This window comes from Tinamus guttatus, unplaced genomic scaffold (genome assembly GCF_059628265.1).
Source record: "Tinamus guttatus ecotype Peru unplaced genomic scaffold, ASM5962826v1 Tinamus_guttatus_pri_ptg000213l, whole genome shotgun sequence".
Lineage (NCBI taxonomy): Eukaryota > Metazoa > Chordata > Aves > Tinamiformes > Tinamidae > Tinamus > Tinamus guttatus.
In genome coordinates this window covers 9,785,064-9,797,819 of record NW_028288747.1, presented here as the reverse complement: position 1 = coordinate 9,797,819, position 12,756 = coordinate 9,785,064, and the positions used below count along the sequence as shown (strand labels likewise).

General features: G+C 58.3%; 2 protein-coding genes across 5 annotated transcripts; both read left to right on the top strand.

Moving 5' to 3' along the window:
• Nucleotides 1-4,902: 4,902 nt before the first annotated feature.
• On the top strand, nucleotides 4,903-6,872 carry SLC10A4 (solute carrier family 10 member 4). Its single transcript, XM_088524823.1, has 3 exons — nucleotides 4,903-5,258; nucleotides 5,466-5,676; nucleotides 6,357-6,872. The coding sequence occupies exons 1-3, from the start codon at nucleotides 4,903-4,905 to the stop codon at nucleotides 6,870-6,872; spliced, it is 1,083 nt and encodes a 360-aa protein (XP_088380949.1).
• Nucleotides 6,873-7,443: 571 nt separating this feature from the next.
• On the top strand, nucleotides 7,444-9,032 carry ZAR1 (zygote arrest 1). Of its 4 annotated transcripts, none has more exons than XM_088524820.1 (5): nucleotides 7,444-8,208; nucleotides 8,272-8,328; nucleotides 8,406-8,498; nucleotides 8,571-8,645; nucleotides 8,714-9,032. In XM_088524820.1, exons 1-5 carry the CDS (start codon nucleotides 7,444-7,446, stop codon nucleotides 8,855-8,857), a joined length of 1,134 nt encoding a protein of 377 aa, XP_088380946.1. In that variant the 3' UTR covers nucleotides 8,858-9,032. The 4 variants fall into 4 exon arrangements, with proteins under 4 accessions (XP_088380946.1, XP_088380944.1, XP_088380945.1 ...); XM_088524818.1 differs by having other exon boundaries at nucleotides 7,444-8,222; nucleotides 8,265-8,328; XM_088524819.1 differs by having other exon boundaries at nucleotides 7,444-8,229; nucleotides 8,290-8,328.
• The last annotated feature ends 3,724 nt before the right edge of the window (nucleotides 9,033-12,756 follow it).

Sequence of the window (12,756 nt, the reverse complement as noted above, 5' to 3'; positions counted from 1 at the left end):
GTGGCTGGCATCTCGATGGGAAGTGGATGCCTACGAACTCGCTTGGATCTGGGCCTATGACTGCAGACACATCCTAAAGCACTCTCATATATCACGTTTTGCATGTCCCAGCATAGGTCATTTTTCCTGCAGCTGAGCAGCCCATGGGTCTCAGCAGGATTTTGGGATGGAGGAGGAGGCACCACGGCCATGTCACGGACGGAGTGTTCCCCAGAGCAGCGGGGTCGGCGTGCTGCTGAGACAGATGTCTCCGCCACACGTGTCACAGAATCAGAGAATCACAGAACAGTTGAGGTTGGAAGGGACCTCTAGAGATCATCTAGTCCAACCCCCCTGCTCCAGCAGGGACACCCAGAGCACATGGCACAGGGTGGCATCCAGGCGGGTTTGGAAGATCTCCAGAGAAGGAGACTCCACAACCTCTCTGGGCAGCCTGTTCCAGGGCTCTGTCACCCTCACAGGAAAGAAGTTCTTCCTCACATGGAGGTGGAACTTCCTGTGTTTCAACTTGTACCCATTACCCCTTGTCCTGTCACTGGCCACCACCGAGAAGAGTTTGGCCCCATCCTCCCTACATTCTCCCCTCAGGTACTTGTACATGTTGATCAGATCCCCTCTCAGTCTTCTATTCTCCAGGCTAAACAGGCCCAGCTCGCTTAGTCTTTCCTCACACAATAGATGCTCCAGTCCCTTAATCATCTTTGTTGCTCTACGCTGGACCCTCTCTAGAAGCTCCTCATCCCTCTTATACTGTGTCCTCGTCTCCCGTGACAGCCCCTGAGAAACCAGCCCCACGCGTGCAGGGCCGGATGGCGGCTGACTTTTAAAACTGCACCCCGTGCCTCTGGAGGCAGCCTCGTCCTCCCCCTGGCCCTGCCTGCCTGGACAGGATGCTAATTTTGGCTCCTCTGGACAGCGAGGGGCATTACTCATCAGGTCACTTATTTTATTAAGGCTTTTCGTCTTGATCCTTATAATATTCCAACTCTAAAAAAAGATCAAATTACATCAGAAGGGAAGAGTGCCTGAGGATTATTTCCTAATTCGAATCCAGGTGTCCACAAAGCTATTTCAGCACAGAAAGCTATTTCTTCAGAAAGAAATGCAGACTCTGACCATGTACTAGTAGCAACCGTTTACAGCATAGGGGTACGCCCACCTCCAGAAGTGACCTTCTACAACCAAATTATAATGTTGTTCCTCAGCGAGCCCCGGCCATCCCCTTCGCTCATGGACCAGAGCCTTTTCTATAATGGGATAGTTGGCAAGAGGTCTCTCCATCTCATTTCCAAGGGGAAGATCAGGCAGCTTGAAACACTTAGGTCTAATTATGAATCACTGGAACACTGCGACCTGAATAGTGATGTACTTATTTGTTGATTAATGGTTTTAAGGCATTTTCTTTCAATAAGCATGGGAGGACACCAAGGATAAGGCTATCAATACAGTGTGAATATATAAAGAATTTATTCTCTTGACTGTTAGTTAAACTAGCTCCCAAACAACAGAAATGTCAAGGGGAGACGCAGTTCTGCCAGGATCTTGCTCTGGGTGTTCAGTGAAGATGAGAAGGTGGTAATAAAAGCTGCAAAGTGACCATTTCTGCTGTCCCTCATGGCAGGGGGGACCACCCACCAGGGGCACCTCCTCCACCCAAGCACCCCTCGCTCATCCCTAGCAGCACAGAGGCGAAGGGACAGCCCAAATGAAGGAACAGCCCAATGCGCCCCTCTCCCCACCTTATGCTTCATTTCCCACTTCTTCCAAACCAGAACAGCTGCATACTCAGAGGTGCTCAGGAGTCCCTAGGATCCGGTCAAAACAATGTGACACAGCAAAGACAGACTGGCAGGAACCACAACTGTGCAGGACCATGCAAGACCCCTTACGGAATGTTTTAATCTAAGTAAGTCAACTACTGCAAAGGCCTTTGTTTTTCAGTGCAAGTTACCTGCATTATTGTTCTATTGAATCTTAACTTTTATTCCTTTTGTATCTACCCATAACCTATCCACATCCCATTACAGCAGAAACAGGGGTCATTTGTCCCATGGGAACCAGAAACTCCTGCTGCTAGGTCTCCTGTGAACTCCCGTTTCACTACAGCGTCTGGCCCCCGTTTCCACCAGCAGCGCCACGGGACCGTCCTGCAGAGGCTTCGCCCGCTCCACAGCCCCGGCCCTGCGCTCCGGATCAGCCCGTGCTGATGGTCACGGAGCAGAGAGTGACTTATGGGCCGGTGACGACACCCTACAGCAGCCGAGCTTCACTGTTTGCTGCAGAAATATTGTTACGAAATATGCAAAAAGGCAGAGTGGGAGGAAAGGGGGAGCTAGGACAGTGACAGCGCTGGTTTAGCCTCCATTTCCACTGTGTCATATATCCTAGATATCAATGTGAAGTGGGAAGAGAGGCAAAAGAGAGGGTGGAAACCCTTTGGTTTCTCATTCCTCCCCTTCTGTCTGCTTTTCACGTAGTGCTTACAGCTTACACTGCTGTAACGCCTGTTACAACACGGCGAGATACATATGAGCTGCAACCTGGCATGCATCCCGAGAGACCCGTGCTCAGCATTCAGGTTTCTAAGTCCAAGACCAGGAGGTACAAAATGCCACCAAGCTGCTCAGGTCTCCAAGAAGCCAAACGCACCAAAGCTGTGACTGTAAAACCACAACCCGCAAGAAGCTCGTACTCCAAGGACTTCATGCCTTCCCTCCACCAGCGCTTGCTATCCCTTAGCCCTATTACACAACTCTAACAGACCATAGGAGCTTTTTTTCATTTTTGGGTCTAACTTAAGAATGATACATGTCCAGGGCAATACTTGCAAAGTGTTTCTATACTCCACTGGTCGATTTGCTCCTTCCTGTATCACAAGGGTAGCTGCTACGTTTCCTCCTCCCCGCCGCAAAGGAAGCAGAGCAGCAATTATCCTTGATTCACATTCACCGCAGCTCAAACGTGGAGCTCTGCGTGAGCCCGCTGCCTCTCAGCCAGATGTGGCCGCACTCCCTGCACCGCTCCGGCCTGAAGCCCGGCGTGCGCTTTGGCACCGATGCATGGCAAGGCCCGGGGCGACCTGGGCAGCGATGCCCACGCTCGGCGGCAGACGCAGCCTCCCTCTGCGCTGCGCCCCAACGTGGGGGCGTGTGCGAGTGCTCCCTGCGCACACAGGCAGGGGAGCACGTGGCTGGAGTCACCATCGGCCCTATCTGAAGCAACTTGGAATTCTGATGCCATTCCCTGGAATCAATGCCACTGATGTTCAGTTAATCCTGGCTTTCAGTTCTTGCAGTGTCTGCATTTGTGCCAATGCATTTGTGTTATTTTCCTGCTAGAAACGGCAGAGCTAAATGTCCCTGGAACTCGAAGTTTGTGATAACAGGGCCTGGTTTGGGCTCTGGAGCAGGGGACACCCATTTCATTGGTAGTCAACAGTTTCACTGCAGCGAGCTTTGCTGAGCTGGTGCGACCTGTGTTGTCCGTTAGGGCTTAAGAATATCTCCCCAGGGCAGCCCGTCGCCGGGGAGCGATGCCGGCGGATAAGGCAGGGGCTCCCCGCTACCCGGCCGCGCGACAAGCAGCGCCCGGACGCTCCGCATGCTCCGGCTCCCATGGGTGCCATCGGCACCGAGGCCACGGCAGAGCCGGCGGGGCCTGCGCCACAGGCCGGGGACCTCCGTGGTGCGAAACGGAGCCTCGGCTGAACGGTAACACACGGCAGGGCTAACGCTTCCCGGAGCATAATAAATATGCGTGAGTATTTTCTTCTGGAAATTGTTGGAGCCCTGGGAGCGGCCTGGGCTCGGAAAGGCACCCAGCACAGCGCAGCCCCCCGGCCTCCTGCGAGCCCCCGACCTTGTGATGCCAAGTAAGGAGGGAAGGAAGGAGCGCAGCCTGGAGCCTGTTTGGGTGCCTGACTCGATGACTCATCTCCCCGCGCTCTCCTTAAGCTAATGGCAAGGAAACAGGAGCAGACGGAGCAGTGCTGAACGCAGCCGCGTTTGGGCAAAGTTACCGTGCCCGCAACTTTGTCACTAAATACCAGTAGTGTCCCCTCTGTCCACCAGGATCAGGGACAATTATAACAAAGAGGCATTTGGGCTTTCCAGTGACTCACTGGCGACTGCAATTGGAATGCAGGGAATACCTGGGATTTCGCTCTAAGGGATTACTGGGGAGTTTGCTACCAGCGGGCAGCAGTCAGGGGGTCTCCGCAGCCTCCCCGCAGCGGCGACGGCGACGGCGACGGCGACGCTCCCTCCGAGCGGAGCTGCAGCCTCCCCGGGCTCAGGAGCCGCGGGGCAGCTCCCGGGGCGGGGGGCAGCCCGTTCTGCCCAACAGCGGAGACCGCGAGACCTTGGGGTGGAGGAGGAAAACGCGGTCCTGCCTCCCGGGGTGGAGCGAAACCCAAAGCGGGAGGCAGCGGTGCCGCCCGAGCCCCCGCGCCGCGGTACCGCGAGGGGGGCAGCTCCTGCCCGCGCCGCAGCCGGCCCCGCCGCGGCGCCGGGGCTCAGAGCCCGAGGGGCGGGAGGCGGCGGGATCGGGCGGGAGCGACCCCCGCGCCAGCCCCGCGCCCGGAGCCGCCCCCGCCCGACGGGCCCCGCGCGCGGGCAGCGGCGCCGCCGGGGGCGCGCACAGGCGGCCACAGACGGCGCGGGCGGCGGCGGCGGCGGCAGCAGCACCGGGGGCAGCGGCAGCAGCTCGAGCACCAGCAGCACCGCGGGCAGCAGCAGCAGCAGCACCGCGGGCAGCAGCAGCAGCACCGCGGGCAGCAGCGGCGGCACCGGCGGCACCGGGAGCAGCAGCAGCAGCAGCAGCAGCCGCGCGCCGGGATGCGGTGCCGGCTCTGAGCGCCCCGCCGCCGCCCCGGCCGGGGCCGCGCAGCTCCGGAGGGAGCCCATGGCGCTGAGCTCCGCGCAGCCGCCCGCCGGCGGCGGCCCCGACGGCGGCCCCGGGGAGGGCGCGCTGAGCCGGGGCCTGAGCGTGCTCGTGGGGCTGGCGCTGTGCGTGACCATGCTGGGGCTGGGCTGCGCCGTGGAGCTGGCGCAGCTGGGCGCGCAGCTGCGGCGGCCCGTGGGGGTGCTGCTGGCGCTGCTGGCGCAGTTCGCGGCCATGCCGCTGCTCGCCTTCCTGCTCGCGCTGCTCTTCGCCCTGGACGAGGTGGCGGCCGTGGCCGTGCTGCTGTGCGGCTCCTGCCCTGGCGGCAACCTCTCCAACCTCATGTCGCTGCTCGTCGACGGGGACATGAACCTCAGGTGGGTGCTGCGCATCGCGCGGGGCGGACACGTCCAGCCTGGAGACCCGCAGCGCCGCTTCCCTTCCCGCCGAGGGCCCCAGACACGGCTCCCCGGGCAGCTCACGCGCTGCGCACGGAGCCTGGTTGTCCCCAAGCCCTCTGCCACGCGTGCCCGCGGGCCGATCCCACGGTGATGCGGCGCCTCTTTCGCTCCTTCGGCCCGCAGCATCATCATGACGGCCTCCTCCACGCTGCTCGCCCTGCTCCTCATGCCGCTGTGCCTCTGGATCTACAGCCGCCACTGGATCAACACGACACTCGTGCAACTGCTGCCGCTGGGCGCCGTGAGCCTCACGCTGGCCAGCACCCTGCTGCCCATCGGCCTGGGGGTGCTCATCCGCCACCAGCGCCCCCGCGTCGCCGACATCCTCGTTAAGGTAGGTGCCGTCTCACAGGGTGCCTGGGCAGCAGCAACCCCGGCCGGGCTGCGGGGAGAGCGGCGCCTGTGCCCGGCCCCGAGGAAGGCGAGATCGTCATTGCTACCGTATTTGCCTAGTATTGGGTTTTTTTTTGTTGGTTTGTTTTTTATATATGTATTTTAAATGTAGATGTTAATGAATAGCTGCCTGTTTGTTACCCATCCACGATAAGCCTGGTGTGGGACATGAGAACAGCCCGATGTAGCCCCGGGTGCGCTGCACTTTTAGCACAGTGCCTGCAGCCACGACAAGCCTCCCCACAGCTGCTACCCTGGGAGAATATGAGCACTAATTACATCCCTGAGGCAAACCCAAGAAATGCAGACCTAAAACGAGGGAGGCACCGAGGGAGCCTCCTCGGCTTCCCTGCTCAATCCCTAGGGCTAGCAAAACTGGCCCTCTTAGAGCAGGCAAACAGAAGGAGAAAGCGAGCCATAGCCCTAGCGCTCCTAGTTCCCCAGCCCAAATGTGGAGGGGGGTTCAGCCCCTCTCCTCCGGGAGTTGGTCAAGCAAAGCTGCGCGTTGCACAGCCACGCTGTGCAGCTGAGACTCGCCGTGAAGCCTCCGCTCGCTGCGGGGGATTCGTTTTTGCTCTAATAACCGCGGTGTCCCCTGTGCCTCTGCCTGCCCCCCGCTAGGTTTCCCTGTGGTCCCTGCTGGTGACGCTGGTGATCCTGTTCATCCTCACGGGGACCATGCTGGGGCCAGACCTGCTGGCGCACATCCCCGCCTCTGTGTACGCCATCGCGCTGCTCATGCCCCTGGCCGGCTACGCGCTGGGCTACGGCCTGGCCACGCTCTTCGCCCTGCCGCCGCACTGCAGGAGGACAGTGTCCCTAGAAACAGGCTGCCAAAACGTCCAGCTATGCACGGCCATCCTGAAGCTCACCTTCCCGCCGCAGCTCATCGGCAGCATGTACATGTTCCCCCTGCTGTACGCGCTGTTCCAGTCGGCAGAGGCAGGGCTCTTTGTGCTGGCATACAAGATGTACGGGAGGGAGGGCTACAAGCCAGATGCCCTCGGCGAGCAGGAAGACACGGATATTTCCTACAAGAAGCTAAAAGAAGAGGAGGTGCCCGATACCTCCTACGGCACCGTGGCCGCGGAGGAGCGCAGCTCTGTGCAGATGGAGTCGGCGCAGACTGCGCTTTAGCCGACACGTGGAGGCAGCAGCCGCGGGGCGCTTGGTGCGAGCTCCGCTCACGCGCGGGCTCACGGCCGCGCTCGCGGTGCAGCGAGCAGCCCGCGCCACTGCCCCCCACTCGTTCTCCAGCCGCTCCCGTCGTACAAGGTGACGTGTGCTTAGTACCATGCCTGCTGTGTTCCCCCAACATATGTGTATGAACAAAACGAAACCAAAAAAAAGTATAAAAAAGCAAATCCTGGCGACGCAGACCCCTGACTGCGCGCGGTGCGAGGAGGGGAGGCTGCCGGCAGGGAGGGGCGCGCGCAGGGGGTGAGTCCCGTGCGGAGGAGCGGGCCGGACCCCGGCACCCCAGCCCTGCGCCCCGGCCGAACTGCGCCGGGCTCCGCAGCCCGGGCCAGCAACGCGAGAGGCTGCGCCAGGAGCCCCGCGCTTCACCGCGGACCCCGCGGTGGAGGCCGCGCCGGGCCGGGCCGGGCCGGGCCGGGCCGAGCGGGGTCGGGTCAGGTCGGGCCGGGCCCCGCCCCGCCCCGCCCCGCGGGTACTTAACGTGCGCGGAGGGGCGCGCAGGGCGGCCGCCATGGCGGAGGAGGCGATGGAGAGCTACCTGTGCGCTGCCTACCAGCCCTACTCGTACCGCTACCCGCCGCCCAAGGGCGGCGCGGCGGGCGGCTGGCGCCCGCGGGGCGGCTACCAGGCGCCCTACGGGGACGCGGCGGCGGCGGCCACCGAGTTCTTCGACAACTACCAGCGGGCGCAGCTGCGGGCCGTCCTGTCGCAGGTGAACCCCAACCTGACGCCGCGGCTGCGCAAGGCCAACACCAAGGAGGTGGGCGTGCAGGTGAACCCGCGCCAGGACGCTGCCGTGCAGTGCTCGCTCGGGCCGCGCACGCTGCTCCTGCGCCGCCGCCCCGCGCCCGGCAGCGGCTCCGGCCCTGGCGCGGTGCCGGAGCAGGAGCTGGGCAGCCCCGCCACGACGAGCACCCGCGCCGTGCGCTTTCCCCGCACCATCGCCGTCTACTCGCCCATGGCCTCGCGCAGACTCACCGCCTTCCTGGAAGAGCCCGACGCCGAGGCGGAGCGGCGGCCGCGGGACGGGCCGCCCGCCGAGCAGCAGCAGGAGCAGGAGAAGCAGCACGAGGCGGCGGCCGTCGAGGAGGCCGCGGCGCAGCGGGAGGCGGAGGCGGCCGCCGTGCGGGCCAGCTGGGAGCAGCCGCCGGCGGAGGGCGGCGCGGAGCCGCTGGGGCAGCGCCCGCCCGCGCCCCCCGACGGCGCCCGGGAGGAGGCGGCGAAGGCGGCGGCGCCGGGAGGACACGCGGCGGAGCCGGGGGGCAGCGCGGAGCCGGCGGCGGCCGCGAAGCGGGAGGCGGCGCCGGGAGGCAGCGCGGAGCCGGGGGGCAGCGCGGAGCCGGCGGCCGCCGCGAAGCAGGAGGCGGCGCCGGGCAAGAGCCGCCTGCGCTTCCAGGTGAGGGCGGCGGGGCCGGGGCGCGCGGCCTACCCTGCCCGCGCCCACCCGCGCTGTCCCGTTGTTCCTGCCGGCAGTTCCTGGAGCAGAAGTACGGCTACTACCACTGCAAGGACTGCAACATCCGCTGGGAGAGCGCCTACGTGTGGTGCGTGCAGGGCACCAACAAGGTAGGCCCACGTGCCCCGTCCTGCTGTGCGCCCCGTCCCGCCGCAAGCCCCTCACGGCCGCCGCTCCCGCAGGTCTATTTCCGTCAGTTCTGCCGCACCTGCCAGAAGTCCTACAACCCCTACCGCGTGGAGGACATCACCTGCCAGGTAAGGGCCGCCCGGCGCGTCTCGTCTGCTCTCACAACACGCCGCTACCGCCCTGTGCCTCTCCGCAGAGCTGCAAGCGGACGTGGTGCACGTGCCCTGTGAAGATGCGCCACGTGGATCCCAAGAGGCCCCATCGCCAAGACCTCTGCGGGAGGTGCAAAGGCAAACGCCTCTCTTGTGATAGCAACTTCAGTTTCAAGTATATTATCTGAGTGGAGTATTTTTGTTTAGGGCTCTTCTACAAAACTGCAAGTAGAGCAGAAGTTTTTTGTTGTTGTTTGAAGGTACTTGGTGAGGTGTAGCTAGAAAACATGTAAATAAAAGTATTGCAAAGCACTTCCAAGTGATCAGGCAGGTTTATGCCCAAGTCAGAGGATGTACATTAATAGGTTCTTCCTTATGGAAATTATAATGTTTCTCAGATTAGTGATGGTCTTGGCAGCAGTTGACTTGGGACCTTGTAGCATCTCAAATGGGAAGGGACATCTTCCATTCTTTCTACCCTTGAATTAATCACATACTTAAAATTCATCCTCTTAAAATTCATGAACTGATGAAGTAGAACATCATTCTTGAACAAAGCATCTAATAATCTTCTCTTACTTTGCACACTGATATTCCATTTAGGAAGCCTCCTTCACCACAGTAATATGATTGAGACCCACCATATATAGATCACTTCTGTCAGTAGAGCTTGTCTGTGCTTAGCTGTGGTAATATCCTTGTTCTGTAGGCTAGAGGTGAAAAAGTGTGTGGTTGTGTCAATGCATCTTTAGGGAGTTATCACAAACTGGTGGGAAGGGAGTCACTGATGCAGTGGTTTTTGGAAATGAATCTTGTTTCCATGAGGTTATTGAGGCACAATCACAATGTCATCTCACACTTGCCCAGCTTCCTCCTAGCTGCAAATAATGCACAAAGCACTACAGCCTAAGTGCCTTATGCTTGAGCGTTTGCTCTAGCTCTGTAGCCTGTCATAGGGGAAGAATTACACTTAGATGCTCTTCTGGGATTGGGTTTGCTACTAAGGTTCTCTTCTGTTCTTGTGTTCTGTAGTGATAGCAGAACCAGCACTGTTGCTGGTGATGCTGTCCAAAAGCTGCTGTTGCTGTAAACCCTAACAGTCTGTGTAGGGTTCTGCAAATACTGGCAAACTTTGCAGGCTGACTCTGGGACTAGAGAATTGCCAGGTTGTAGAACCTACATCCCACTAGGCTACCTCATAGCTATGAAAAGCTTGGGAAACTTATGGAAAACCTACTTTTCCGAGGATGTTAATAAAGCTGCTAATTTTGAAATTATGCTGCACTAAGCTTTTTGGAGATCTCTTTTTAAGATAACTTCCCTTAGGAAGGACAGGCTTATCTCTATCTGTAACAATCTTAAGCCTGCACCTCATGACCACTCTCCTAAGCAGAAGAGCTGAATACAGCAAGACATCAAGAAAACATAGCTCACCACCTGGGGACTTTCTCCTCTGTAAATGGGAACTACTGTATGTCAGAGCAGGCAAATGCTGTCCTCTCTATCAAGCAGTGCCCATTTAGAGGGGCCAGTGTTAATCTATAGCTGATGCACAGCGTGGTGAGTTATGTATTTGTATTTTAATTTGCCTCAGTATTGCTGCAGGAATTAAGGGCTAATACTTCAATACCATGTTGTTGCTAGATGAGTTTAGTTATTGATGTTGTAGTCGCTGTAGTAGCATGGTGTATTCTGGGAACAGGTAGCAGATCCGATACCTTCAGAGCACAGGGTGTTTTTATGCTGCCACTTGAAAGTTGTTCTTTCAGTTTTGTTCTCCTTCTGTATCAGAGTAAAACTTCTAGCTTTGCCAGCTTGCTCAAAGCAAAGGCTCTCATATTAAGTTCTATCCTTACTGTGTTCAACCTGAAAAGTAAAACTACAGCCTTTCCTGCCCTGGGTGCTCCCCAGCACGTTCCCTGTAAGGATGTTATGATCTCCATCTTTCAGTTTGGGTTTTCCTGTTTGTCTTCCAGATTTGAAAATTCATGGTCTTCTGAAACAGCTGAGGTTAGTTTGCTCACTTTGGTAATGAGCTTAAGGACTCAGGTTTTGCAATCAAAGTGTGAGGTCCTGTGGCAACTAGTAAAAAATAAGTGCAGTTGACTGTTTTGTTTTGGTGCAGATAGCCCTGAAGCAATGCTTTGGGGGTGATACTCTGTGACTGCACTGATCCTCAGGCAGTTATATTGGCAATATCCTGCAGTGACATTTACGGCATCTTAGAGTGGTCCTCCAGGTATGTAGTTCAACTATCCAAACACCAACTGTCATCAAAGCAACTGCTGCTTTTGTTCCATGTGTCTATCACAGCAGCAAGAAAGGGACCTAGCTGACCAAAGTTTAAGCAGTTGATTAAGGCTTAAATAGCTGCCTTCTCCAGCTCCCGCAACACTCCTGAGGCAGGGACAGGGCGAGTGCGGTTGCAGCAATATTCAGCTCGTCAAGGATGAGTCCCTAGGCAGCACACGGCTTCCTTCAGCAGGCCCTGTGCTGGCCCACTGCAGGGGAACCTCCTCTGGGCTTTTCTGCTCACCTAACCTATGTTTTGGGCCAAGGCTGGGAATAAGCACCCCGCCTCACACAAGACATTCCCCATGAGCAGGGCCCCCGGCACCATGCGCCTTCCTGTGGCAGCCCCTTCCCACACCCACAGCCGTGGTGTCTCCAGCCTCTCTCTGAACCCTAAACCCTTCCCTGGGCAGTGCTAGCTGGGTGGCCCAGGGGCACACTTTTTTTCCTCATCTAGAGCTTTGAGTCCACAGTCCTAGCATTGGCCTGTGAAATGGTTTAGGGCTAAGGTGAAGTTTAGTGTTGAGAAAGCCGGGAGCTGCTGCTGGAGCCTGTGTGGGAAGGGGCTGCCAAAGGAAGGCGCATGCTGTGGTGAGAGCTGTCCTGTGAGGAGTGTCACCTCTGGGATGCTAACGAGGGGTCACGGACCCAGCATTGGCCTGAGGAATTGGTTAAGGACAGAAGAAAGCCTGGAGGTGCTGCTGGAGCAAGTCCTTCAGGAGCTGCCACAGACTGCTAGTGTCCTGTGAGGCCTTTCTCCTGGGTAGGTCGCAGTCCTAGCATTGGCCTGAGCATGGTTTGGGTTAGATTTGAGAAAAAACCTGGAGATGCTGCTGGACTGGTCTGCAAAGGGGCAGCCAAAGAAGGTGGGTGCTGCCCGAGCCCTCTCCTGAGGCGAGCTCCTGTTGGGGGCAATAATTGTCCTCTCGATCCCAGCAGTCCTAAGAAACAGCAGTGGGGTAGGAGAATAGCTGAGAGGTGGGGAGAAAGCAGAAGCGTGGAGGTGTTCCTGGAGTGGGTCTGCCCAGGGGAGGGGTGTGCTGCCCTGCAAGGGGCTTCTCGTGGAGGGCAGAAATGGGCATCACAGCCCCAGCACTGGCTGCAGCAATGGTTCAGGATGAGGATAAAGGCTGGAGGTGCCATGGGAGTGGATCTGGAAGGGGCTGCTGAGGGAAGGTGGTGCTGTCCTGTGAGGAGTTTCTCTCCTGGAGCAGCTCTGCGGTCTCGGCCGCAGGAATGGAACAGGGCTCTGCGGTCCCCAGTGCAGGAGCTCTCCCCGTCCTCTGCTTACGTATTCCAGACACCTCCTGCTTGATGCTGAAGGACGATCCCGTATCCTTTTCCACTTCACCTCTGGGTCACGTCCTTGGCAGTGTGCGCAGGAGGTCCCAGCCTCAGCGTCACCGGGGCGCGTGTGGCTGCGCAAGGCAGAACGGAGCAGCCTCCCGCTGTCCTCCTGCCAGGCACCGCGTGAACCTGCCCTCTACTGCTGTCTAGGGAAGTTGTTTCGGGTTTTTGAAGCAGCTTTGGGTGTTTTAGGTATATATATTTTTAAGGTTAGCTCAGTCAGTATGTATGCAGTACACAGCAGGTCGGATTTGCAGTTGTCTTTAGACATACCCTTTACCATAGCTTTAGGTTTGACAGGTACCTGTCAGCCAACAGCTTGTGTGTCACTTTGAGAAGCGGATAAAGGCCAAATCAGCAAAAAGAATTGCAGCCAAACTGGCTTAATGCTTTCCTGTCAAAGAGGCTAGGTGAGGAAGATGTCTAGGAAAATGCCAGGATATAGGAA